Below are 27737 nucleotides of genomic sequence, written 5' to 3' on the forward strand. Positions count from 1 at the left end.
TATGCTCTTGGAGACCAAATGTTGATCCTGGACATGCTGCAATCGCTGATTATTTCAGGACTTTTGTTCGATGGTGTTGCATTATTCAGCTTTAGGGTTGTCAAAATTGGCAAAAAGTCTCAAATATACATTTAAAGACCTGGACGGGTACGGCCAATTCAGACACCGCACACTGTTACTGAATTATTCAAGGCCCAAATTGAACTCCTGCAGGCTCAGGTTGCACAATGTACCACTGCATAACTTCCCACTAAGCACACAAACTACTAAAAACTACTAAAGAAGAGTAACAAAGCAAAGAAACTTGGTAAATGTTAAGCCCTAACACTGTTTGCTTTCAGCTGGTAGCTGATTCTACAATATTAGCTTCTCTTCTTTGGCTCCATGTTAAATCAAGAATTGAATATAAAATCCTTCCCTCTACATACAAAGACTTGTATAATCAGACTCTGTCACATGGTACCTCTTGGTACCAGATTATACCAGTAGAGCACTTTCTTAATCATTCAATCATTCATGGCAAGGCAAGGCAAGTTTATTTGTATAGCACAATTCAAAAACAAGGTGATTCAAAGTGCTTCATGTAGCACACCCTTCAGTTTCCAGCACCAGTTTGGGTTCAGAACACAAACACGATCTCTAATTTCAAATTAGGCTTAAAACTTTACTTTTTTTCTTAAACTTATAATCACTGCTGGATGAGGTGACCCTGAATCAGGCACATCATATTGCGCCATCGGCCCTTCTGGCCAACACCAGTAGGCGGTAGGTGAAGTGTTTTGCCCAAGGACACAACGACCGAGACTGTCCAAGCCGGAGCTCGAACCGGAAACCTTCCGATTACAAGGCGAACTCCCAACTCTTGAGCGACGATTGCCCCTTGATGTAAATCCAGGATCAACAGTCCAAGTGACCAGTCACATTGTTGTGATGCCACAGTTTTGCTACCTGGAAACACAATTACTCCTTAACCCCGGACACTTTTTAATTATTATTTCCAGAATAAACAAGGGTGGGTTTTAACCACATCGTAAAAAATATGGCATCACAGCAATGCGATTAATCAGATGCACCAACCTGTCATGGAATGTGGCCCCGCCCCTCCCTGGGCTCGGTTCTGCCGAAAGGTTCTTCCTGTTAAAAGGGAGTTCTTCTTCCCCACTGTTGCCAAGTGCTTGCTCATAGGGGCTTATCTGATGGGTGGGGTTTTCTTTCTTGTATGGTCGTTACCTTACAATCTAACGATCCTTGAAGCAACTGTGAATTGGCACCATAGACATAGACATAGCTTCATCACATGAATTATTTATTTTGTATTATTTATAACTTAATTTATTTGTAGTATTCTTCCTAGATTACGCGTTGTGTTCTGCACTCAGGCAGCTTTGCGGTTGTTATCTGCTTGCCATTTAAGAACCAGAAAGGAACAAATGGAATATCACAAGTTCAGACCGGTTCAACCTGCTTCAGGTGATCATTCCTGTCGGCTTCTCCGCCAAGCCTGCTGCCACTAAAATTCGTTAAGGCTGTGTTTTAACTGGAGATTTTACGGAGAATTGGAAGACCATCACAAACCTCAGTACTGGGAACAAGCTAGCAAAGGAGTTTAGCTAACGTAAGCTAAAGTGGCAGTGTCTGTTTTTGTTTTTGACGCTGTCGCCGGTACGAGATTCCGGAATGGCACCACTTACCTCAACATCCAGCTGTGAAAGCTGCATCAACCTGAGCCAAAAAGTGATCGAGCTGGAACAAAGGATATCCACGCTATACCAAATCCAGGGGGCTGAATGCGAACTTGACACAATCCTCCTTGGCAAAGCTCAAACCACCGCTACTAGCGCTGAGCTAGCCGACACAGTGCACCATCCAGCTGCTGTGTCCCAAGATCCCGCCAACAGTCAACACAGGCTCTCAACTTGCGTCGCTGCTGCTTCTGCCAAGGACGAGAACTCCTGGTTTCAGCTAGGGGCCAGACCCAAGGCTCTGGTCAGCTCCACTCCACTCCAACCAGCGCCATGGACCATGGTTGAGACGCGTGGTGGCTGCAGAGAGGGCAGGAGGATCCGTCTCTCGCACCCTCACCCCTCTGGTGAGGTAGTATTGGAGAATAAATTCAATGTCCTGGATCCTGTGGACTTTCCTCCTCTGACTGCTAGCCCTCGCCATCCCGCTGTGTCGCACCACTACGCCCCCGGAGCCGCGGCGGGCAACCCGACGCTGTGGTGCAAACTCACCGCGGAGAGCTGTGCTTTACCCCTGCTCCTCGGAGAAGAGGACCCACGGCGCGGCTACCTGGGAGTCACTCACGCAGTCCGGCTGGCGCATCTCCATCTGAACACCCCCGGCGTCGCGGCGCGGGCATCTCAGATGGCCAACAGCCCCCAGTGGCACCTCCTCTCTCCACGCTGGTCCTCGGGGATTCCATCGTCAGGAACGTGCGGATGAGGGGGGCGCTCACGCTGTCGTTCCCGGGAGCCACTGTTGTTGACATAGTGGACAGAATTCCCAACATTCTGGCATCCCACCCACAGGTTAACCGGCTCATCATCCACATCGGCACCAATGACATCCCCAAACAGCAATCTGAGCTGCTGAAGTTGGACTTCCTCGAACTCTTCAGCCTCCTTGGTCAGCTGCAGGTGAGTGCTTTTATCTCTGGGCCCACCCCCACCTGTGGCAGAGGGATAGGCCGTTTCAGCCGGCTGCTCAGCCTTAACACCTGGCTTTCCTCCGCCTGTGTCTCCCACGGCGTGGGTTTTATTAACAACTTTGATGCCTTCTGGGAGAGGAGGCATCTTTTTGGGGCAGACGGGCTCCACCTCAACGCCTGGGGACGCCGTTTGCTGTCCGCCAATTTGGCATTTGGCGTACAGCACTCCCGCACATCGCCCTGTCACTACCCCAAACTGACATTACCTGCTGATCCGTCTGCCACTGACTGATGTTCCCCTGGTCCCAGCTCCTATATTTGTTCCACTTTTAACAGTAATACACAAAACTCTGGACTAGGACCTTTCTCTCCCACAGTCAACACAATACCCGTCATAATCACAAACAGAGAGCAACAGAATTATCATAAATCCAGTAACTCCAAAAATATTAATAACCTCCGGCCTCTTCAAAAATATCAACATCCATCCAACTCTATTGTCAAAAATCCACCAGTCTCAATCAGTATGGCACTTTTAAATGTACGCTCTCTGTCGAACAAGTCTTTTATTATTAATGATTTAATTTTAGATAATAAACTTGACTGTTTATTTTTAACTGAAACATGGCTGGGTTCGGATGCACCAGTTGTTCTCACTGAGGCCTCCCCACCAAATTTTAATTTCTCTTTTTCTATTAGAAGTGGTAAGAGAGGTGGTGGGACTGCATCTTTAGCCAACAACACACTCACCACCAAACAAATTTTATTTGATCATTTTACCACTTTTGAATTCCATGCTATTGTTTTCAGCAGCCCTCCAGTTTTATCTGTCACAATTTATAGACCACCTAAAGACAGCGCTGCTTTTATCAAGGAATTCTCAGAATTTTTAACAAACATACATTCAAAATATAACATGATAATTTTAACCGGTGATTTTAACCTGCACATAGATAATCCTTCTGACCCTGCAACAAAAGAATTCTTAAACATTCTTCACTGTTTGGATTTTACCCAGCACGTCACGCAGCCGACTCACAACAGAGGACACACTCTGGACCTGGTCATCACCCATGGGCTGTCCACCAGCGTGTCCTCTGTTGTTGACTTGGCTGTCTCTGACCACTACTGTGTGTTTTTTAACATCACCGGTTTTATTCAGCGGGAGACCTCGGTGCGAACTGTGAGGAGGCGCTATCTAACCTCTGAAGTGGCTGCAAATTTTACCAGGGTTTTAGACGAATGCCCCCCTGTGATTTTACCTGCATCCTGCGATTTGATTTTTAGTTATTTCAACAGCAAACTGAAGAAAAGCCTTGACTCCGTTGCTCCACTCACCACCAAAAAGATTAACGTAAAACATGCATCACCTTGGAGAAACGAAGAAGTCAAAAAACTCAAAAGAAATTGCAGGGCAGCAGAAAGGAGATGGAGGAAAACTAAAAATAATATCAACCATCAAATATTTTGCGAGCAACTTAAAGTGTACAATAATACATTAAGGAAGTCAAGAAATTCATACTTCGCCAAAATAATCAGTATTAACAAAAATAATCCCAAGGTCCTCTTTTCCACCATAGATCACTTATTTAACCCTGATTTTAACAGATCCCAAAGAACCTCCACAGACTCGCTCTGTGAGCAGTTTGCAGACCACTTCAGGGGAAAGATCAGCGCCATCAGATCTGATATTTTATCTAATCGTGATATGATTTTAAATACATCTGAGGGCTCGATTGTACCTGAGGAGACACTGGACAGCTTTGTCCTGGTTAATGCTGAGAACTTTCAGAAGGTTTTCTCCACAGTGAGACCCACCACATGTCTTTTAGATCCAATTCCTTCTTCACTCTTTAAAACACTTTATGGATTTTTTGAGGCTGAGCTTTTATGCATGATGAATTGCTCTCTTCAGTTGGGTGTCTTCCCTGCTGCCTTTAAAACGGCGGTGGTGAGGCCCCTTCTGAAGAAGAGCAATTTGGATTGTAATGATTTTAATAACTACAGACCTGTATCCAACTTACCATTTTTAAGTAAAGTCTTAGAAAAACTTGTTTTTACTCAGATTACTGATTTTCTCAATGATAGACAGATCCTGGAGATATTCCAGTCTGGATTTAGGGTGAACCACAGCACAGAGACGGCTCTCCTAAAGGTTTTAAATGATCTTAGATGTAACTGGGACTCCCAAAAGCTCTCAGTCCTGGTGCTACTGGATCTAAGCGCAGCCTTTGATACAGTAGACCATGCTATTCTTTTAAACAGACTGAAACACATGGTGGGCCTCTCTGGTGCTGTACACAACTGGTTCACTTCCTATCTCTCTGACAGATCTTTTATGGTGAGTATGGATACATGCTCCTCTAAGATCCATAAAATGACATGTGGTGTGCCTCAAGGGTCGGTTCTAGGCCCTGTACTTTTTAATTTGTATATGCTCCCTCTCGGCGGTGTCATCAGGAGGCATGGAGTGAACTTCCACAGTTACGCTGATGACACGCAGCTGTACATCTCCGTGTCTCCTGATGACACCAGACAAATGGATGCCCTCTTTAAGATCTTGGATGGCAGAAAACTTTTTACAACTTAACCAGGACAAAACTGAAGTTTTAATTGTCGGTCCTGAGGCTCAGAGAGAGAAACTCTTGTCTAAATTAGAGGCATTTTCACTATGTCCTTCGCTACAAGTGAAAAACCTGGGTGTTATTTTTGACTCTGAGCTTGGTTTTATCCCACATATTAAACATGTAACTAAAATTGGATTTTATCATCTAAAAAATATAGCCAGAGTCCGCCCTATTCTCTCTCGGGCCAACACGGAGATGCTGATGCATGCTTTTATTACCAGTCGCATTGATTACTGTAATGCCCTGCTCTCTGGTCTTCCTAAGAAGAATATTTCAACTTTACAACTCTTGCAAAACTCGGCAGCTCGTGTGCTGACGAAGACCAGAGGGCGGGCCCACATTACACCGGTTTTAGAATCGCTGCACTGGCTCCCCGTGTGTTTCAGGATCGATTTTAAAGTTCTTTTATTGGTTTTTAAATGTCTTAATGGTCTTGGGCCTTCCTATCTCTCAGATCTGCTTTTACCATACGAACCCTCGCGGACCCTGAGGTCCTCTGGTACTGGCCTTTTGATTGTCCCTAAAGTCAGGACACATACTCACGGAGAGGCAGCGTTTCAGTGGTATGGTCCTCGTCTGTGGAACAGCCTGCCGGAGGAGCTCAGGGCCGCAGAGAACGTACATGTTTTCAAGAACAGGCTCAAGACCCACCTTTTTAATTTAGCTTTTACTTAGCGTTTATTTATTTTATGCTTATTTATTCTATCCTGTTATTCTATTATTAATTTAGGATTTACCTAATATTTGTTTGATTTTATTCTTATTCATTTTTTAATCTTCTTATTCTATTTATATTTATATTGTATCCTGTTCTTATTTATTTTATCATTTTACCCTATATATATTGTATTGCGTCATATCTCCAGTGTTTCCTCGGAGGGCGCTCTCTGCACCGGGGCTGTTATTGACCGTGGCTGCTGGGTCTCTGGGGTCCTCTCAGCCTGGCTGGGGGGCTCCTTTGCCTCCCTCCTGCTGTGTGCCCAGCCTGGAGGCTGCGGTCTGTGACCGGCTCCCGGTGCAGACGGCTCCCTGTTATAGTGTTTCCTCACTTGGCTCATGCGAGCCCAGCCCAATTTTTACTCTTTAAGTGTGCGCGTGTGTGTATGTGTGTGTGGGTGGGGGGATATATGTGTATTGAGAGTGTGGGGAGTGAGTTGGAGGGTGGGGTGGGCTGCTTTTAACTATGTAAAGCACTTTGTGCTACATTTTCTCTGTATGAAAAGTGCTTTATAAATAAAGATTGATTGATTGATTGATTGATATAAATAAAATTGAATTGAATTGATAGTTTTCAGTTATGTTTCCTAATCACACTAGGCTAAATCGTTCATTTTGTTCTCCTTCTCTGTCTCTTGTTCCCTATCCTTTGCTTGGTTTGCACAAACAGCAGCGTATCTTAAGTATGAAGCTGCACGAGATGCACCAGCCTGTGGTGACTTTGCCACACAGTACATGTGGTATTACAAGCGGATAACTTGGAGCCTAACAACTTTTCTTGTGAAAATCCAGCTTTGTGCCGCTGGGACACAGCCAGCTTGTGGCTTGTGCTTTTTGTTTTTTTCCCCCACAAAATCAAATATAATTTTTTTTTAACATTCAATGATATCATACGTGTTTACAATATTTGTTGGCAGCTGTGTTTTGCTGTAGGAAAATGTGTCTTCTTGGAGAAAACTGGGTCAATACAGCAGCTAAATACACATGAATTCTGATTATAAGGATGAGTAACTCTGGGTTACTGTAAGATCAGAGTGTTTAGCATTATGCTGCATTGAGTAGATTAATAGAAATACAATTAGAGAAGTGCATTAAGGCACAGTGTACATGAAAGTTTGAAAGCCAAAGCAGTCAGGCAGACTAGAAGAATCAAAGCATGAAGAAAAGGAAGTTGTTTTTTTTGTGTGTGTTTGTGTTAATTTCCGTTTTACTTTTAAGCACACACACAAATACTGCACATACACAAAAATGAAAGAATCCCTGCATGTGCTCACAGCTGCCACATGCAAACACGGAGACAACAGATAATGCGGTCTTAGGTATGTGTGCTTAGTTCATGATGTAAATGTCACGGCAGGTTAATATCTAACTCCGCTTCCCCTTTTCAGCGGCTTTAGAAGCAGCTTCTGAATCCACGACAACAATCACGTGTGTTCTTCTTCTTGTTCTTTCTTTGTTCATGTCGACGTTCCAGCTCGAGGCCCAATTCACGTGTTTTCTGCCTCAGCAGCAGATGTTGGCTATCATAATAAAGTCGATGTTATTTTCAGTACATTGCAGGGGTATGGTAGGTTAAACAGCAGCTCACCCTGTTGGCAAAAAGAACCTGAGCAGTAAATCATGCTGCTGCTTAGTTAATATTATTATTTGATTGGAAGAGAATGAATGACATAAATAAGATCCACAAATTGACCCACTCCAGTTATAAAAACCTCCCAACTGAGTGCAAAATCCTACAAATGAGTCAAAAAATAATGCAGAGCTACAGACTTGATAAAGTTTTATTTTGATTGCTGCATGCAGGACTCTAATGACACTGGCCTCTGATTAGCTGTATTAATCAGGAATCATCTGAAGGGCGTACCGCGTACTTTAGATGGACAAATTTGTGGCATTTGTTTTTTTGGAACAAGCTTGAATTTTACATCTCTCCTACAGGAGCTCAAACTGCCCCACTGACATCCTGAAATACGTACGAAAGCTGTCGTGATACAGCTTCAACCTAAGGCTCAAACCATGAAATTCTCGCTGCTACAGCTTTCTCGTTAGAATTGGATGAAACCAGAATCCCCGATTCTTCCTTTTCTTGCTTAGAAACATGAGCATCAGATCATCATCGCTCGATGTTGATTTCCACGACAAGTTTGCATCTGAACAACTCAAAAGTTTCTCTCGTTTTTTCACAACTCTCTCCGTGCGTATCAGTCTTTACTCTAAAGCAGCGATGCCAGACTCATTTTACATTGTGGGCCACACACAACCCACTTTGATCTTAAGTGAGAATCTCAATATTTAAGAAAAAGGTGGTAGAGAAATTCTGCTGTAGTTATTGAAAGACATCAGTCAGCACAACTCATTAAATGGAAAGAAATAAATCTGTAAAATTAGGGGAAAAGTTGCAGAGATGTATTTCATTATTTCCAATCCAATTTTTGAATTCATTTATTTATGTATTTTACTGTGGATACATTATAAAAAACATTTCTATAACAAATAGTGAAAAAATAGGAACTTTTCTTTCATTTAATGTTTTTAACTATTACTTTACTCTGCTCTCATTTGAATGGCTGTGGTGGAGGACTAACTGTGAAGTTTATTTAACACTGTTGAAAGTCCAAAATTCATGCATCCCATCTATTTTCCAAAGATGTCAATTGGGGTGTCTGTTGGGCCGATCCCGGTCCCTGGATCTTAGGTTTGCAAAGGTTTCACATAACTTTAAAATGATGACCAGAGATTGTGCAGTCTGTGATTTAATCTGTGTGAACATCATGTACGGCCAGCATTCACACTGGTGTGTCGTTTAGAATATTTTTGTACGGTTTTTAAACTGTTATCGAAATAATCATTTGCATTTCAGGGGAAAAAAAAAAAAACAAAACCAAAAAAATTTTCACACTAGATTTAATGCCTTCCTGTTACCCATTTTGTATAATCACTGTAATCTTATCGCAGGTAATGAGATAATAATATTCTGCATCTGTTCGCCATGATCCTGGAAACCAGACTGTTTGCTTTCCTGGTATCTTAAACGTTTTATTTTTCATGAGGAAGAAGGCTTGCGTTTGCCAGTTAGATCAGTCTTCATCAACAATTAACCAGCCTTAGAGCAAGGCATTACTTTGAGATGCAAATGGAGCAGGGATACTGATGCTAATGTCGACACATTTTGGCACAGTGAGCTAAGCTGAGGGCAACAAAGGCTTAATGGCACTTTTTAATTTATTTTTTGGTTGCTTTTCTTCAAATTTTGGCTTTGGTAGCTAATGGGCCTGCAGAGCACATGTGATATTTCTCTTCTTACTCTGGTTAGCAGTCGACTCCAGCTGACACTCTCTCGGCTAATTTTCAGCACGCTTCGCCCTGAGCCGCCCTGAAGAAACAGAAAGTGACCTTGTGAGATAAACACGCAAATGAAGGCTGTGTGTGTTTCAAATTAGTGTTATGCAAAGCATTTAGGCCCAAAATAACTTGAAATCTGTAAATTGGCTTGCTTGTTTTGAACTTCATATGAGCAGCTTCTCGTTTCTGTTATCCTTGTCGATAAAAGGAACTCAAAGAAACCAGTGAGTGTTGACCTTGGAACTCTACTCTTAGCTTTAATTGTTTTGTACAGGCTTAGTATTTTCTTAAATACTCATCCATTCTCCCAGAGGCCGTGCTTGAGTCTTCAAGCTTTCAAAGAAAACAATATGTGTAAAACAAAAAACAACTTAGCACCAGACAAAATATAATCCTCTAATCACCAAGAATTCCCTGCCTCACAAGAGATGGATGATTAGTTTCTGTCTGGTTCAGTTTTCGTCTGTACGACAAATGCAAACTAATCTTTTTTGTTTTTTACTTTGTTTTCTCACCGCCAGGCTTACCGGAGCTCGATGAGCTCACCATGGAGTGCGTTCTGGTGGAGCTGGAGAGTGTGTGCCAGGAGAAGATGCAGCAGGCCATCGAGACAGAGGAAGGCCTGGGCATCGAGTACGATGAGGACGTGGTCTGCGACGTCTGCCGCTCACCGGAGGGAGAGGACGGCAACGAGATGGTTTTCTGTGACAAGTGCAATGTCTGTGTTCATCAGGTCAGCAATTATGGGCTCAAGTTCTTCACATTTTTTGTTTGTGCACACTTGTGGAGTTGTATGCACTGTATGCTCCTTGCGTTTGGAGTTTTTGTAGGTTTCTGCAGAATAAGAAGGCGACTGAGTACATGAACTGCACAAAGGTGCACATAGAGCAGTTCTTTCACAAATACTTCCCGTGACAGCCTGAAGCTGGAGGGGCTCTGCTGTGTTTGTCACACGGTGACAGAATATTAATTATTGTGTCGGCTCAGTTGGCACTAACACACTATCACTCCCTTCAGACTGCCCCTGCTTACCTGCTGTTATGACACAGAATGGAAGAAGTTTCCCACCACTGCAGAACTGATCTCATTTTAATCTGTCACCTCCAGTTCCTCTAATAAACGAGTCCTGGGCGACTAATTCAGTGTTATTTTCAGTTATGGTTTGTGGCCTCCGATGGTAATGAAAACAAGATAATCGTGTTAAAACAGTTACTGTGTTGCACTAACTGCCTTTCTTTTTTTCTTGCGTTACAAATTCAACTCTCACCTTTTATTTGACAGCTGTGTGTCGTGACCCCCAACTTAAAGCTCTGCAAAGTTCAGTCTGAGCCAAGATAATTCAAAGATTTGAAATTCCTGACAAAGTTTCCGTAGGTAAACCTCAGAAACCCACCTTAGCCTCTCGTTTGCAACAGCAGACCGCCTGTGGTGGAGGCTGCGGCCGCCCGGGACTGGCAGTTGACCTTGCGAGCCGCGCTTCAATGTCGAAAACAGCCTCAAGTCTGGGCTTTACTCCCAACCAGACGACCTTGTGTCCACCTCCGCCTCCACCTCAGCTGAATTTTATTTAAAATCGAAAGAAAAATCCAAGTTAAAAAAAATGTTTCCTTTAAGTTGCATGAGGATTTTATAATGAGTATTCAAGTTTAGGAAAAACATCCTGAGCTCAGTGCTTTTGATATTTCAAACAAAACCCACTATCAGACAAAAATTAGCAATCAGAATCTGGAGGTTAAGTCTCCTCTCATTTTTCAGAACTATAAAGAATTTTTTTCTGCATATGAAATCAAAAGCCAGACTGTGAAACAGGAGGAAATATGAATCATCTTAAATATAATGCATTTTTACTCCATTTCATAACAGCTTTGCGTGGCTGCTCTTACTGTTCATAAAGAAGCACAGCAATATATAAAATATCTCGGTTTTTCTCACCTTAGCATGTTTGAAAGCACGCTATTTCCATTCAAGTCCAATTCTTTTCTTTTTTTTTTTCAATTCCATTTTCTTTATATTGCACCAAATAACAGCAGTCGGCTCAAGGTGCTTAGACTGAAAGGTAAGGACGCTAGGAAGGAAAAACTTAACAGGAAGAAACCTCCAGCACAACCAGGCTCAGGGAGTTGCTGCCATCTTCTGCAACCGGTTGGGGGTGAGGGGAGGGGGGCAGGTTTTTGGCATAAGCGTATATTTCATCACCTCTTCCTTGCATGTGTGCCCTCATGCACATATTTCAAGAACGCGGGGCATAAATAACTTTTGGATCAAGTCATCAAAACATTACTCTTAGGAGCCTCTGGTGTTTTCCTAGTAGTATTTGTTGAGTAAAAATAGGTACGAGCCAAAAGTTAAGGTGTCATGGAAACAAATTGTAGCAGGCGGTGAAAGAAAAGGTTGCTCCCAGCAGTATTAAGTAATATTGCTTTTAGTGTGTAACCACACTAAAATATCACTAACCAGCATCGTCTGTTCCTTCCCTGGTAAAGTGGTCTCCCCAACGCTCGGTAGGTGAAACACGGGCCATGCTTGCTGAGGTTCTTTGTTTGATCAATAAAATCATTTCATCAATAGAGTCCCTTAATTGCTTTTAACAAAGACTGAGACTTTCGTGTTTCATTTCCTTGAAGGTTGTTTGTTTTTTCTCTCTGTCTCTGTTGTTTTATCATCCTCTAAGTCTAATATGAATGTGTGTTCTGCCTTTTCAGTTATATGAAATATGATGTGTCCTTCCCTCGTGATGGTCTGGGATTTGGGGCGTCTAAATTTCATTTGAGGCTCAACTAAAGGAGTAATGCTTTGATATGATAGATCTGAGGTGATAGGGATAATGGTAGAAAAAGAGGCATTACGTATGCTTCGCTTGCCACAGTAGACCCTTTCTAACAATGAAGGAGTAAATAATGTCTGACAATAAAATAACACTTTGTTTCTAACCCTGGGGACTGGATCTTATCAGAAACATATAAGCATGCTGTTATGCTGGCATGAAAGACTTCCATGGCACCCCTCTGTGATAGCGGAAGGGGAATTGGGTGGAGCTCTGATCATACAAAACCCAGCTGTGCTTTAAAAAACAAAATAAAGTCTATGTGGCATTTCAGATGTGTTGGAAGCTCATGCTGTTTTTACTAAAATAAAGAAATATTAAATGGAGATTTGTAATTGGAGCAGCAGTGGATAAAACCTTTCAGTTAATAAAACCTATATGAGAATACAGAAGTTGTTGCATTGAAACCAAATGTATGTTGGGGATTTTGACTTAAAAAGCAAGACGACTCGCAGGCTTCAGGGTGTAGCTGGTGAAAGTTATGCCAAGATTCCTGTTGGGAATCGCCCAATGTCTTCTACGGTTACTGTTGCAAGCAAGTACGTCATTAACACAGGAAGGCCATTCCCCATTTAAAGCAAGTTATTTAGGTTTTTAGTCTTTCCTAATGATTTTATTGTTGCTACTTCGCACACTGATGACCTTATTGGTCTCCACCCAAACTGTGCTCAAACTAAAAGCCCTCTGATTTGTCCGTTGGTGTGTGATGTTAGATTAAAAGGGCTTAGGCATAGGAACAGGCACTTGTGTGAATGAGTGAATGAAGCTTGTAGTAAAAAGGAATAGAAAAGTGCTCTATAAGTACCAGTCCATTAACCATTATGCTGACATCAGTAATATGGTCAGTGCTGTGACATCCTGATGCGTTTACACATTTTCATGCTTTTTATGGCCGAGTGATTGTATTGCAGCAGTCATGTCGAGATGAATGTGTCCACCATATAACTGCTTGAGAGCGTTCTTAACTTTTCAGCGGCTTGTAATTCTCATTAGTTTGTGCAACCGACAACAAGAAAACTTAATGGATTGTGAACCGGATCAGCTGCGGCACCACTTATGTGCTCAATCACAACAAAAACAAAACAAAATTCACTGTTTTTAGGTTGGCTTGAAAAGCTGACTGTCAGTCATCTTTTTGCCAACACAGAGTATATGGAATACAACTTTTAATATACACCTAATGGTTTACATGGCGTGTATGTTAATGTGCTTCAGTGTACTAATAGGTCTTTAATGAACTTTTTATTTATGGTGATTTGACGTAGTTTTCCATTCTCTTATTAGCAAGGCTAGCAATCTGTCCACTGCATAAAAAGTTACAGCTATTGGCTGGTTAGCTTGGCACAAAGACTTTGTAGGTAGAATTGGTTAGCCAGAATAAATTGGCTTGCATGTTACGTCATGGTTGGTAACCTATGTAAATTCAGAACCATCGTTATGCAGCTTTCGCATTAAGACCTGTCATAACTTTCCTTTTTTATTTCTTTCCCTGTTGCAGGCGTGTTACGGCATCCTGAAGGTACCCCAGGGGAACTGGCTGTGTCGGACCTGCGCTCTCGGGGTCCAGCCAAAATGTCTGCTCTGCCCCAAGAGAGGGGGGGCACTCAAGCCCACCCGCAGTGGAACCAAGTGGGTCCACGTCAGCTGTGCCTTATGGATCCCTGAGGTGAGACACTGAGAGAAAGACACAGAGGTGGTCACATACAGTCAGATACTGATTGGTTTCTTTGTGCAATCTTAAAATTGCAGCCAGCATGTTAATGAATTTTTAATACATCCCTGGAAGTGTAACCTTTTCTACATTCGCTTTTAGGCATTGTTGGCTTCACAGAATTGTTCCCACAATGTTGGGAGGATGAAATTGTTCAAAATGTCGTGGTATGGTAAAGCATTAAGAAGGCAAGCCGAACTCCTGAAAAACAGCCCCACACTGTGATACTTCCTCCACCAAACTTTGTACTTTGCACATTGCAGTCAGACAACTGCCAAACCCAGACTCTTCCATTGGATTACCAGATGAAGAAGCGTGATGTCCATCCAGAGAACGTCTCCACTGCTCTATAGTCCAGTGGCGGTGTGGTTTACACCACTGCATCTGATGCTTTGCATTGCGCTTGGTTCTGTAAGGCTTGGATTACACTCCACTCCATGAAGCTCTCTCTGCGCTGGTCTTCAGCAAATCTGAAGGTCACATGAGTTTTGTAGATCAGTAGCAACTGACTGTGCAGAAAGTCGGCGACCTTTGCGCACTATTTGCCTCAGCATTTGCTGACACTGAGCTGTAACTTTACATAGCCTACCACTTCATGGCTTCAAGTCACTTCCACTTCCACTAACAGTTGACTGTGGAATATTTAGTAGCAAGGAAACTGCATGACTGGACTTGTTGGACAGGTAAGTCCTGAGAGCAACCCATTCGTTCAGTAATATTTGTAAAAGTAGTCTGCACGTCCAGGTGCTGCATGTTATACACCTGTGGCCGTGGAAATGACCGGAGTTGAATTCAATGATTCGGATGCCTGAGTGAATACTTTTGGCAATGTAGCGCATCGCTGTGGTTTTACGGTGAGGCCTTTGCTTTGCAATTAGACTCAAAAAAGTCTTTGGTGGAAGATTTTGAGAAGCATTTGCACCTGTTACTTGTTTCCACCACTTGTTTAGAGTAAATGTTTAAAATACCAGTCAACACCTTCCTCTTTACAATCTGAAGAATGCATAATGATTCCCGAGGAACCTGGCTGTCAAGCGTGCTTCTCCCAGCAGCCGCTCATTTCGTCTTGACGTTTCTTGATGACATCTTTTGTCACCGTCGCTCATCTGAAAGCCCCAAACGGAGCCCCCTCATTTCAGAAGGTTCGTGGATGCGCTTCGAGCCTTGCACACCTTTAAGACAGCCAGTCATATTTCTTGCGACTATTCAGCGGCACACTTCACCAGCACATTTCTCTCAATAATAGAGTGGCTTTTGGCACCTCAAACCTTTTCCTCCTAATTGCCTTCTGTCACCCTTGATTGGGCTAATTGTTTTCGTTGCTCCATTCGCTTTTGTTTTCTCTTCCTACCATGGCGGAGGGGGTTAATTTGCATGTCTGTGCTGTGTGTGTGTGTTTTGTGCTCTTGTCCTTGTGTGGGCTCAGATGTATGTGCTTCATGCTACTAGTTGGTAGATTTGTTCTGAATATGTGGTGGAAAAAACTGTGTGTAAGTGTGTTTTACATTTATAGTGTATGTGTGTTTGTTTTTGTATGGGTGTGTGTGCCTTCAAATGATACAGCCTCTCCAGAGCTGTGCATAGCTGCCTTATGCCTGCCTTCAGCTCCTAGAGAAAGGTCTCTCTTTAAACAGCTTTTCACCCCTCATAGTTACACATAGACACACAAACACACACATTCAATCTCAAAGAGGAAGAGCCCCTCTTTTAAGAAGGCTTTTTATTTAACACAGTGATTTCCTCTAAAGCGATTTTAGATTTTGTCCCTTTTTTCATCTGTCTGCTTTGAAATGTGAAGTGCAACTTCTGCGTATGTGTGTGTGTGTGCGCGTGGGAATCACGGTTGTGAACAATTCAATCAATTAACTGTACCATTCAAAAAGTGGAAATCCTTTTCTTATCTACCGGCTCTTATATCAGCTGCATAAAAGAAGTGCGCGTTGACAGTGACGGCTGTGGCATCATAGTCAGAATTGCACTTTCTATTGACATTCTCAATGGAGTGAAAATTGACCCCCGCATCAACTGTGTGAGTGTGTTGTACAAAAGACATCGATAATAACAAAAAGAGCAGAGGCCATTGGTTTGTTCTGTGGTTGAGCAGATGAGAGGAGGAAAGAAAATCAGATAGAAGGACGAGTGGATGATGGGGGGGAGGCGTGACCTGCGGAAATCAGTTGTCAGCTTGTTAATACAAGCGTGAAGGACAAGGAGAGAAGGCCGTGCCTCAAATATGACAAGAAGTGGATGTGAAAGAAGTGGAATGTTGTTTTTTTTCCTTTTTTGTAAAGAAATAGGCAGCAGAGGAAGGAAGGAAGGAAGAAACAGCGCTTTGGTGATGAGTGCTCTTCACTTCTTTTCTGCATGGCTGGTTGGCACAAGTCAATGACTTCTTGGTTGTATTTGGTGCAGGGAGGTCTGGGGCCAAAGCTGTTCTGAATGAACTGCTCAAAGAGGAAGTCACACAGAGCTTTACAGTAACCTTTTTCCAAGAAGCACATGTGTCTCTGCTCTGGGTCCGAGGACAGTTTTGGAAATTGGAAAACAGGTGAAGTTATTCAAGCTAAATTAGGGTGTAAACTGTCATTCCTAGGATGCGTTTAGGGAGGTTACTTTAATCAGAAACTGAAGAAGTTGCGTAGCTGAGGTGTTAAATATATTTAAGAAGATGATAATTATGTTGTAACTTCAAATGTTGTATTTTATTAATACTTTATATGGCGCCAAATCACAGTTGCTTCAAGAAGCTTTTGCTTTTTTTTTTTTTAAGGTAAAGATCCTGCAATAGTACATAAAAAAATCTGAACAATCAGACGACCCCATATGAGCAAGCGCTTGGCGACAGACGGAAAGAAAAACTCCCTCCTAAGAGGAAGAAACCACCAGCAAAGCAAGGCTCAGAGAGGGGCAGCCGTCTGCCGCGACTAGTTGGGGTTGAGGGGAGAAAAGAGAAGTGAAAGACAGCCAGAGATTAATAATAGCCAATGATGAAATGCAAAGTGGTGTATAAAAATAGAGGGAGTGAAAAGGAACACATCATGGGACGCCCCCAGATGCACCAAGAGTCTTTCAGCCTCAGTTGCCTGTATGACCATCGCAGATGAATATTAACTTATCCCAAAAAAAGCTGCATATTCCAACATTTGAGAAGCTGCAACCAAAATATGTTTGGCACTTTGCCTAATTATTAAGTGAGATTTTTTTAAAAAGAATTTAGAGTAAGATGAGTCTCATCAGTGTTGTTGTGCTTTCTATGTTTGTTTCTTACTAACTGTTTTGTTTTCCTCCTTAGGTGAGTATAGGCTGTCCAGAGAAGATGGAGCCCATTACCAAGGTGTCCCATATCCCCGCCAGCCGCTGGGCTCTGTCCTGCAGCCTGTGTCGAGAGCACACAGGGACCTGCATTCAGGTATATTATCAGTGCTTTGCCCGTCTATCTCATTGTCTTCAAATGTTAAAAGAAAAACCCCCAAAACAAAAGAAACACAGCATTCAAAACGTCCACAGGTTCTACAGTGCTCCAGATTATGGGTTTCAGTTTTTGCTTCTTTTCCTTCTCTGGTTGCTAAATCTCAACTACCAGTTTGCAAACAAGTTAAACCAAGATAAGTGAGGGTGTGATTTCAACAGCAACAAGTTTCCTCTTTTTAAATTATCATGCAGCCTGCATGCATGCTGTACATCAGCCAGAGGTGGTTTGTGGATATGTGAAGGTTTCCACTATGTGTAATATTTATTACAAAGGGTGAAACACTGATCCATGAATTTATTAATGAAGCCTTGCAGGTAAAAAGACACAAAATGAGCACAGCATGCTCCAAACACAGCATTTCTCTCATCAAATTATTGTAGTTTTTAGTTTCCTGATAGGCAATGTGGATGTGTTTGAAGCGACTGCTTAGTATGCAAACACAGCCCCTGCTGACACACTTACACTAACCCAGTTCACAGACATTAGCCTGTGCATGATTTAGCTTCAAAAGTGCCCTTAAGGTGAACCGCAATCCTAAAGCATTGCAATGCTTTTGCATTTGCTTGCAGCATATGCACATCCCAGATGTATGTACTGGATACGAACGCGTGTGTGCGTTTGCGCATCGGCGAGGGTGTTTCCTGACAGTGTATCCCTGCTGTAGACTATCAGCGAACCCCCTGAGTTGGAGTCGTCCGTAGGGAGAGTCTCACTCTCCTGTTTCCATAGCTGAAAGCAGACTGCTGTACAAACATACTTGCTAATCAGTTGAGATGCTTTTCTGCACAGCAGCTCGAGCAGCAGGAGTTCTTTGTAAACCACGTTGTGGAGAAAAGTCGGAAATAAGAAATATTTTTCCGCCTCGAAAAGTTTCAGTCCAGGAGAGAAAATTTCTTTTAATCTATTTTTCCGATTTAAGTGTTTGCTGTGATTTGTGATACAATCATTGTAGATCAATTGCAGGACAATGTATTCACACTATAGCAGACATTAAAGCACAAAGCATGTGTTACCACTGATATCTGTGTGTTTTTAATGTTGAGTAGGTCAGACAGCTTCAGCCTTGAGTGTTCTTCACTTCGGCACCACTTCCAACAGTGAAATCCACTTTTTGAAGCCTTCGTCTAATGACACCTTGTCCTGTCTCTTTTCATGCTGAGCTACTAACAAGCATCTCAAGCGCTCATAACAAAGTATACATATCTAACAACCATTAGCCAGGACGTTCTGAGTTAAGAGTCTCTTAATTAGTATTCTACTGAAGATCTGTGCACTAGAAGGTCAACCAGTGCCACCTGTACTGTATATGTAAAAGAGATTCTGTGTACAGCTTTTAATAATGAGATTGTTGTAGCTCTAAGTGTGCTAGATGGATTAAGTGAATAGAAAAAGGTCTTGAAAATATGTCGTAAGAATTTAATTTGCTTTATTATGACTCTGGTTATTCCCATATCAAGCGGTGGACATCCAGCAGCTCAGATGTTGGAATATCATAGGATTGGAGCTGAATTCTGTTTAAACATACAGAACTTTGTTTTAAAGTCTAGTCCTGTGCAGTGCTGCACATTTTGTTATTGAAGGGATACCAAGTAAATACAGGGCTAGTATTGCGAAGAACAATACTTATACTTTCAACTTATAAAAGCAACTTATGTAGTAGAGATTTAAGAGATGTGACCCTTAAATCACAGTTTTTTTTTACTTTCCACGGTTACAAAGCACACCAATCAACCTTTTATGTATTTTGAAACTGGGCTTTTTGGAGGAAATTTGCCTGCTCTAAAGCACTTTGGATCAACTTCTGTTGTTTAAATTTGCTTTAGGTCAAAAATAAAATAGATGTATTGGGAAACACAAAAGGGTTATGACAGTTTTCATAGTGCATGTTTGAGGTATATTTTTTCATTTTCAAAAAAGAAAACAATTTAACACGATTCAGTGGGCTACATTCTGAACTTGGAGGATAGGAACAAACTATTGATCCTATCGCGCTACAATACTAGTATTGTTATTGATACAATTGACTATATTGACGATTGATTGACATATAAGGAAGATGCTTGAGATCTCTCAAGTGATCACACTGATTAGTTACTGTAGGTCCAAGCTTCTCTCTAATCTCTGCCCCTTTCTGGTTTTTGGGTGGGAAAATGGTGCAGTGGTTAGCACTGCCGCCTCACAGCCTTTCTCTGTGGAGTTTGCCTGTTTATGCTCCCTCTGGGTACTCCTGCTTCCTTCCACGATGCAAAGGATTGCATGTTAGGTTAATTGGTGACTCTAAATTTGCTAAGGGTCCAATGTAAGTCTATAAGCTCCAGTGCCTGCATGACCCCGAATTGAATTTGTGGTAATATAACGAATGGATAGATTTGTTTAAAATTAATTATGGAGAGTGATAGAAAATCGGCTAAACCTAAAGATGAAAAAGATGGGAAGTTGCTTCATTGATTTTTCTGGTTGGTTTGTACCAAATACATGTGCAACAAAAAAAGAGAGGAAACAAATCCAGAATTTTTCAGGTCAAGGAAATGTTGATAAATCGCAAGTTGATACACAAGTTAAAAAATGTTCCAGAGTAAAGTATGAACAAACCTCAGTCTGAATAATGTCGGGGGGGTTTTCTCAGTTAAGTCTTGCAAAGATTATTTTAGAGAAACATGTTTTCTTCACAAACAGAAGTAGTCGGCAGCAGTGTGGGCACTGATAAAAACATTATTAATGAATCCCTGCCAGAACAGAGCAGGTGCAGTCGAAAAGGCCAGATGAGTATTTTTTTCTTTTTCTTTTTTTTTTTCCTCCGATGACTTGGCTCATACCAAACAACACATTTAGCCAACTCCACGCTGTGTTCAACCTTTTGCCACCGAAAAAGTGAGAGCAGCTGCAGTGGTCTCAATCTGACATTTGGTTGGTAATAAAAAAAATGGGTTTACAGTGGAGACCTTTGACCGTAACTCCACGTTTTATCAGGATGTTGTATTTATTGGGGTGTCTTACACAGGCTAAGCATGTGATTATTGGATCACACCTTCTGTTTCTTCATCACTGGCTTTATTTTCTTGGTGATTTATCTGTGCATCAGGTGAAACTGTCAAGCTTTAGCAAACAGTGAGTGTAGGACTCAAGTGCGGGACGGAGAGAAGTAGAGTGCATTTTGAGATTCTTTATTCGCTTAGAGACATTGCACATGAACTAACTTAAATGAGCTCTTACTCACTTTAAAGAAACGTAAACATAGAAACAAACTTTATTTAAATACAAGGCTGAGCTCAGCTGAACATATGAATGCAATTAACAGGAGAGAGAGGCAGGCATGAGGAGCGAAGGCAGGTAGCGAGGGTAAGATCTGTGAGACAAGAGGACAAGTTAGACAGTGCAGAGAAGGAGGAGGAGGAGGTGAGTTAGGCAATGTTGTCCAGAGGATTATTGTGAGAAAACCTTACTTGAAATCCGAGGTAGTCGGGCCAGGGGAGGGTGCCAAAAGGGAGAGGTTTTGAGCCCGCAAGGAAGCTGGTGAAGGGTGGAGCGTGGGAAGGCTCCGAAGAGTGGCAGCGGTGATCCAGCAGGTGAGTAATGATCTCAAGTAGCAGCAGAAGAAGTGGCATTCGTGAGAGGTGAGTGGTTGCACATGGATGTGAGATCCGGGGCTGGCTGGCTTAGTGGAGACGAGGAGAAAAGGCACAGAATTACATGAGAAACAGATCATAAGAAAAAGCAAATAAAAACAAGATTAGCCTCTTCACCACGTCGGGTGAGCTCATAATCTGGCGGAGTGTGGATTGCTGCGCTGGTCTTTTTGTTCAGCAGTTGATTGCTCTGATGATCAGCAGGTGACCTGAAGGGGAGGAGAAAACGTGGTTGCAGCTCCACTCCGATGGGGTGGAGGAAAACAGCTGCCTTCTAAACCCACATCTGGCAGCTAACTCATTGGTCAAAGCTTCTTATGACAGAGAAAAGCCATTTAGTTTTACCTTAAAAAACAATAAAGGACAAATTAAACTCTTTAAACACGAGAATGTACACTGAAAAGCCAACCAAACTGTCATAATGATTTGAGGGCTGTGCAAAATCCATTAGAGCCAAGGTTTCTTTGCATTAGCTAGCTTGAAAAACACCTAAAACCCCAGTTAAAAATAATGGATAGTTATCCACTGTCTTTGTTAACCCAGGCTGTGTTTGTTGATCGCATACAATGATGTGCCACTTCACTCTTCTTTGACACAAAATGGATGGATTGAGTTAAGCCTGATGAGTCAAGATAATCAGGTCATGGAAAGAAAATATGGATATTAAAAAAATATATATGGTAAAATCTAGCAGGTGTTGCCAAGAAGACAAAATGGTAATACTGCAGAATGTTCACATGCTTATGCTTGTGCATATGCAGTCATTTCAGACTGCTGCACATCAAAAACAGATTTCATAAACGTGATCGCTATATCAGACCTGATACAGTCCCATAGTGAAAAAAATATGGAAATCATTTGTTTTTCGTCAATAAAGGTAAAATTCATATAAAATATATGCACAATATGAAGTGGGACTTAAACAAGTGCTGTGAAATAAACTTTATGGGTAGAATGTTGTTATCTATTGGACACAATATCTTGGATACATTGTCAAAGTTTTAGGAGAAAATTTGCCACTCAACAACCATCTTGGTAACAAAGTGGCAGCTGTGGTAAACGCTTACTCCATTTGTAACTAAGATGGGCAATTATCAGTTATCATAAAGCCCCGAGTCAAATAAACGGGGAGAGATATAACGTGAATTCCAGTGGTTACCAGAATATAAAACTGTCTAATCTGATAAACAATGAAATAGTTTGGTGATTTTACCCTAAAATAAGGTTTCTTTTTTTTGTCATCTACAAAAGGCGTGTATGCTATGCACAAAGTTACGCAATATATGCTATATCAGTGTTTCTAACTGTTTAGGTGTTTATGGACTTTCTTCACCATAGCACAAGTGTTCTGCTGTGCCACATCATACATAAGCCGAGAAACAACACTAGGCACGCTTGCATCTTTACCACGATAATGAGTAGATATACAGTGGGGGAAATAATTGGTATACTAAGTGTTTTGACTTGGGGAGGGACGTTCTCGTCCAACATTTAGTAGGACATGACCGCATCCATTGGCCCTTTAATGTGGTGAAGTCATCCTGTACCCTTAGCAGAAAAACACCTGTGAGGATAGTGTTCTTTTTGTCATACTTGGAATTTCTCTTTTTCCAAACATGGCAGGTTGAGTTGATGCCAGAAAGCTCGATTTTACTTTCATCTGACCACAACACTTTCTCCTGCACTTTCTCTGAATCATTTAGATTTTCAGTGGCAAACTTAGGCAGGCATGTACATTACCAATGCTGTTAACAGTGGTGTTTCTTGGCAAACTTAAAAATTTTAGCAGGGGATCAGATACTTACAGTGGTTTGAAAAAGTGTTTGTCCCCTGATTTATTTTTAGTTTTTGTATACGTGTCACACTTAAATGTTTCAGATCATCAGACAAATATAATATTAGAGAAAACACAAGTAAACACAAAATGCATTTTCTAAATGAAGGTGTTTATCATTGTAATAATAATAATTCATTTATAAACTGTAATTAACTTGTGTTTTAAGAAATCGGGAAGGGGGCAAACACTTTTTCACTTCACTGTATTTCCCCCAGTGTACAGGCTGCCACACCTTTTGAACTTCTAGGGTTCATCTGCATTAGCACAATAACACAGTAGGTTTATGTTTTCTCATTTTGCTGTTGATTGACTGTTTGCAATCAGTAGTGTTCATATTTGCTGTTATAGCACTTCCCTATAGATTTCTAACGGGGTTTGTTTGAGTGGTAAATCTCCCTCATAATCTCTCTGATAATGTATCTGGTAACGTTAGGGAAAGAACTGGTGAAAATGTGGTATTTGCAGGCAGTTTTCAATGAAAACCAAGCTTGTCGTGCTCAAAAGACTAAAATATATAACAGTGACTGTACAACTTGACATATTGAGCCAATTAAAGCAAGGAGTCTATCATCATTATCCACATTGGGGAATAACACACATAGGAGGTCTCCATTAGTCAGTTTGCGGTTTCACATGGATTCACATGCTGTTTCACAAATCATGTAAGTTTAATGCAGGATATCTCTGTTAATCCTCCCACACACAAATAGGCTCTAATATTAAGTCCATAAAAGATGAAATGAGAGTGGGTTCATCTGGATCTCTCAGCATACCTGAGATTACAGTCGCACACTTTTCCATGTGCTGCTGAAGGTTGTAGTGATAGATTGGTGTTCGGGCTGATGATGACCTACTTTAGTGTGACAGTAGAGAAGACCGCAGCACAGTCCAAAGCCAACCCGAAGTTCAAGCAAAAAAGAATATGTTAGCCAGTTATGTCTCCTTTTTTGCCTCATCGTACAAACCACGTTTGGAAATGCCGAAAAGCCCAACGCCAGTTAGGACTGGACTGTTTCTTTGGTAGGAAGTAGTTCCAATTAAAACTTTTTAAAGCTTTTTAGAAAGTTTTTATGAAGCATAAAAGCCAAATAAGGATAAGAGAAATAAAGGGAGAGAGACATTTGTAGAAAAGTTGTTTTCCAGATGGTTGAGTCGGTCGGATCAGTGAGGTTTTTTTTTTATCATGCACTGCAGTGCAGAGAGTCACCAACGAGCCTCCTGCCGAATCCTGAACTACTTTGATAAGTGCAGATCTACACACACACTCACACATACTAAAAAAATGTGCATGCAGCAGTGACACCAGTACAGTCACAAGGGTTCTCGCTTTCTCACACACACACACACAAAATCGTAGCATGCCTGGAGGGACTCAGTGGGAGGTCAGCTCTTAGTATGACCTGTAATGGATAGCACTGAGAAACATGCACTCACACACATATTGAAACATATCCCAAGTTACCAGAATGTCAGCAGAAATGGGAAAGCTGTGTTTGTTGTGACTTGGTCTGTCTTTCTGCTTTGCTGCACTTGTTCTGGAACCTTGATAACGCAATAAATGAACCGAAAATGACAGCTTAAAACAAACAGGTTTGACAAAATGTCTGAGAACATGAAGACATTTTTTTTTATTTCTGTGTCCCTTAACTCAATTCCCTCTCTGTCCCTGCTCCCAGTGCTCCATGCCCTCCTGTATTGTGGCCTTCCATGTGACCTGCGCCTTCGATCACGGCCTGGAGATGAAGACCATCTTGGCCGAGAACGACGAGGTGCGCTTCAAGTCCTTCTGCCTGGAGCACAGCAACACCAGTACAAACACCAACAGCACCTTCAGCTCAAGCGGAATGAGCAACGGCAATCACGTCACCGCTTCCACCGCCAACGGAGCACACGGTGGAGCCAGACCCGAGTGGGCCGCCCCCGGTCTCACCTCCGAGCTTTGGCAGGACCAGCAAAACGAGACAAATGGCAGCAGCGATCCGGCGCAGAGGTCGGTATCGCACCTGGTTTCAGTGTCGGCGTCGGAGCGGGCTGAGCGCGACCAACTGGAGAGAGAAAAAGTGAGCCAGAGGAAGCAGAAGCTTCAGGAGCTGGAGGATGAGTTTTACCGACTCGTGGAACCCAGGGAGGTTGCCGAAAACCTGGGGCTACCCGTCTCCCAGGTGTGTTAAGCTAGGACCCTACAGCTTCTCATTAAGTTATAAGAAATGAGGTTAAACACTCGTTGCGATAGGATAGGTACGCCTGTATGTGTATCAAAAAATACCTGCTCTTCTAGGTAGTGACTCAGGTATAGGCACGAAGTGCACAGACATGGTCAACAAGATGAGTGGCTGAAAAAACTCACTGATGAGAGAGCTCATAATAGCAGCACTTGTTCCTGCTAAGAGGGAGCAAGTATGCAGATACTGTGACTGCTCAGTACAGCAGCGACGTGCAGCAGAGCATTTCAGAACGCCCGATTCACCGAAGCATGAAGCTGTTAGGAAGTGCCGTTTCTGTCCAAAGAACAAAAAGCTGAAGGCTCCTATTGATTGATGAAATCTGGGAGAACATTGCCTAGTCGGAAAAATGTGTTTGTGTTAAGAGTATAAAATTATAGAAATATGAGAAGACTAATCATGTACTTGCCTCGATTTAGCACACTGGCTCAAGTGTTCCCCATTCATAGGTATTCGTAGACCGCATGATGAGTTACAGGTATTTGTTTAGACCATGCTCTGTTCTGCTTTCCAAACATGGACGCTGCTGCTGGAAAGTGTTTTATTTTTAATTTTTTTTTACTAGGAAAGCTAAACCATGGATTTGAAAGAGTTCTTTTTTATAAAAAGAATTTTTGATACTGAGTCAACACTTCAGGGCCATTTTGGGTTTTAAAAATATAATAGAGCTGAGAGAGAGAGGAAAAAACTCAGGTATTGTCTGGTTAAGGTCACAAATCTATGAGAAAATATTGTTGTGTTGTCAAAGAACCGCTTCACTTTTCTTGGCAAGGTTGGGGCAACCACATTACACCACAGTGCCTCAGTGTGCTTTGTGTCTTGTCTGCAGTGTATGATCTAATAGAGGTATTCATTGTAGTTGGATACACTAATGAAATACTTGCGATTGTAGCCATGTTGTCAAATACCCAGACTTTGAAGAGTCATTGCTTACTCAGATCACGAGTTAAACGTTTTTCGTAGTGCTGCACTTCTTTAATGTGTGCAGTCCTGTTTTATTTTCATTGGTGTAAAAGGTTGATCCTTCAAATGTGAATATGAATGGGGATTTTTAACAAAAGAAAAATGTCACGTCTACAATCATGGGAAAAATGAAGTTGTCACAGGACTCTATACAGCCCTGTGAAAAACTCGGTGAGGTCGAACAACTTTTAGCGTCAGTAACTTCAAGTAATTATTTTCTGTATGACTTTATCAGCCTCTCAAACTGTTGTGGAGGAATTTTGGCCCACATTTCTTTAAAAACAGTTCACACTCCATGTGTGCACACCTCTCTTAAGGTCCCACCACAGCATTTCAATCAGGTTAGGGTCATTGCAACACGGTGATTCTTCTTATTTTCAGACAGTTGTAGGTTTGCTGCTGTGCTTAAGTTCATTTACTTGTTACATGACAGAATTTCAGCAATGCTTTAGCTGTCAGACAGATGGACTCACACTTTACTCTAAAGTACTTTGGTGTAGAGCTGTTCGATATAACGATATATATCGGATGACGATATAAAAACATCTGTCGTTTCATTTTACGCTATCGTTTGTTTCGTGGTGTCGCAAAATAAACTGTTTACGGCAATATTTTTTCATCGTCCGCTTGTTTATGTTCCACATAAACCTTTCACAATAAAGCTCAAGATCCTGTTGAGACTTTTCAAAATAAACTGAATCACATGAAAGAGCAGATTATTTACGGATGAGAAGAAAAAAGAGCCGCCAGGTGCTAAGAAATAAACCTTAGACTCAAACGTTAGAACAAGCTTTTCCCCGCAGCACGCCGTGTAATAAATACAAAGAAACTCCATGAAATTTCTCGGCCGTTACAACTTAAGTCTAAAAATGTATAGTTTCATGCATCGGTTAAAACACTCGACTCCGGGTAAAGGACGCGCAGCTGGAAACACTTCACGCAAGTCGAGCTGCCCGAGATTCACAGAATTTACAGAAAATGTTAAATTTTTGTGATTTATATCGTTATCGGGACGATAGAATTCTTATATCGGGATATGAGATTTTGGTCATATCGCACAGCCCTACTTTGGTGTACAGAGGAGTTTCTGGTCAACTGAATGGCTGCAGAACAAGCCCGAATCATCACCCCACCACCACCATGCCTGACAGTTGGTGTTTGTGTTTGCGTTATACATCATGGACAAACATCTCTACTTTGGTCTCATCTGTCCTAAGGACATTGTTCCAGACGTCTTCTGGTGTTTTTCAGATGCAATTTTGCAAACTTAAGATATGCTTTGGGCTGATTTTGTGAGGATCCCCATTCCTGACCAGCAAACTACCAAAACTTCAGTGTTTATAGCATTGCTCACACTTGGTGATGATCAGTTTATCAGGTGTATTTGATTAGCAGCACCTGGTGGCTATTTAATTAAAAAAATTCCTACAGTATTGAGGCTGTAATGGTGCACCTAGTTTTTCACAGGACAGTAGAGAGTCCTTTCTTCTCTATGTGACTATATGTGTATTTTGTAATTTTGTGAGACCTTTGTAAAGTTTTTCTTTGACTTTAAAATCACAAAGAATATCCAAGTATTTGATCCTTAATTTGAGAAAATTATTGAAGTTTAATATGACTATAAAGTTTCCAAAGCTGGATGACTTTTTGAAATAAATCTCCTGCAAAAATGTGCTCTAGAATTTCACATTATAATGCTTCAGTGCCTCTAATTCACAATTAAAAACAACAAAAAAGGAAATAGTC

The 27737-nt window shown here is 41.7% G+C and overlaps 1 protein-coding gene across 3 annotated transcripts in view; it reads left to right on the forward strand.

Annotated features, from left to right (window-relative positions):
- The window catches only part of jade2 (jade family PHD finger 2), a 233884-nt gene that overhangs the window by 120480 nt on the left and 85667 nt on the right, over nucleotides 1-27737 (forward strand). For all 3 annotated transcript variants that reach the window (XM_080307268.1, XM_026183096.2, XM_026183097.2), the window contains exons 6-9: nucleotides 9858-10069; nucleotides 13659-13826; nucleotides 17164-17280; nucleotides 24483-24968. In XM_080307268.1, coding sequence (XP_080163394.1) covers nucleotides 9858-10069; nucleotides 13659-13826; nucleotides 17164-17280; nucleotides 24483-24968 — 983 coding nt within the window. The remainder of the gene's footprint in view (nucleotides 1-9857; nucleotides 10070-13658; nucleotides 13827-17163; nucleotides 17281-24482; nucleotides 24969-27737) is intronic.

This window comes from Astatotilapia calliptera, chromosome 10 (genome assembly GCF_964374335.1).
Source record: "Astatotilapia calliptera chromosome 10, fAstCal68.1, whole genome shotgun sequence".
NCBI lineage: Eukaryota > Metazoa > Chordata > Actinopteri > Cichliformes > Cichlidae > Astatotilapia > Astatotilapia calliptera.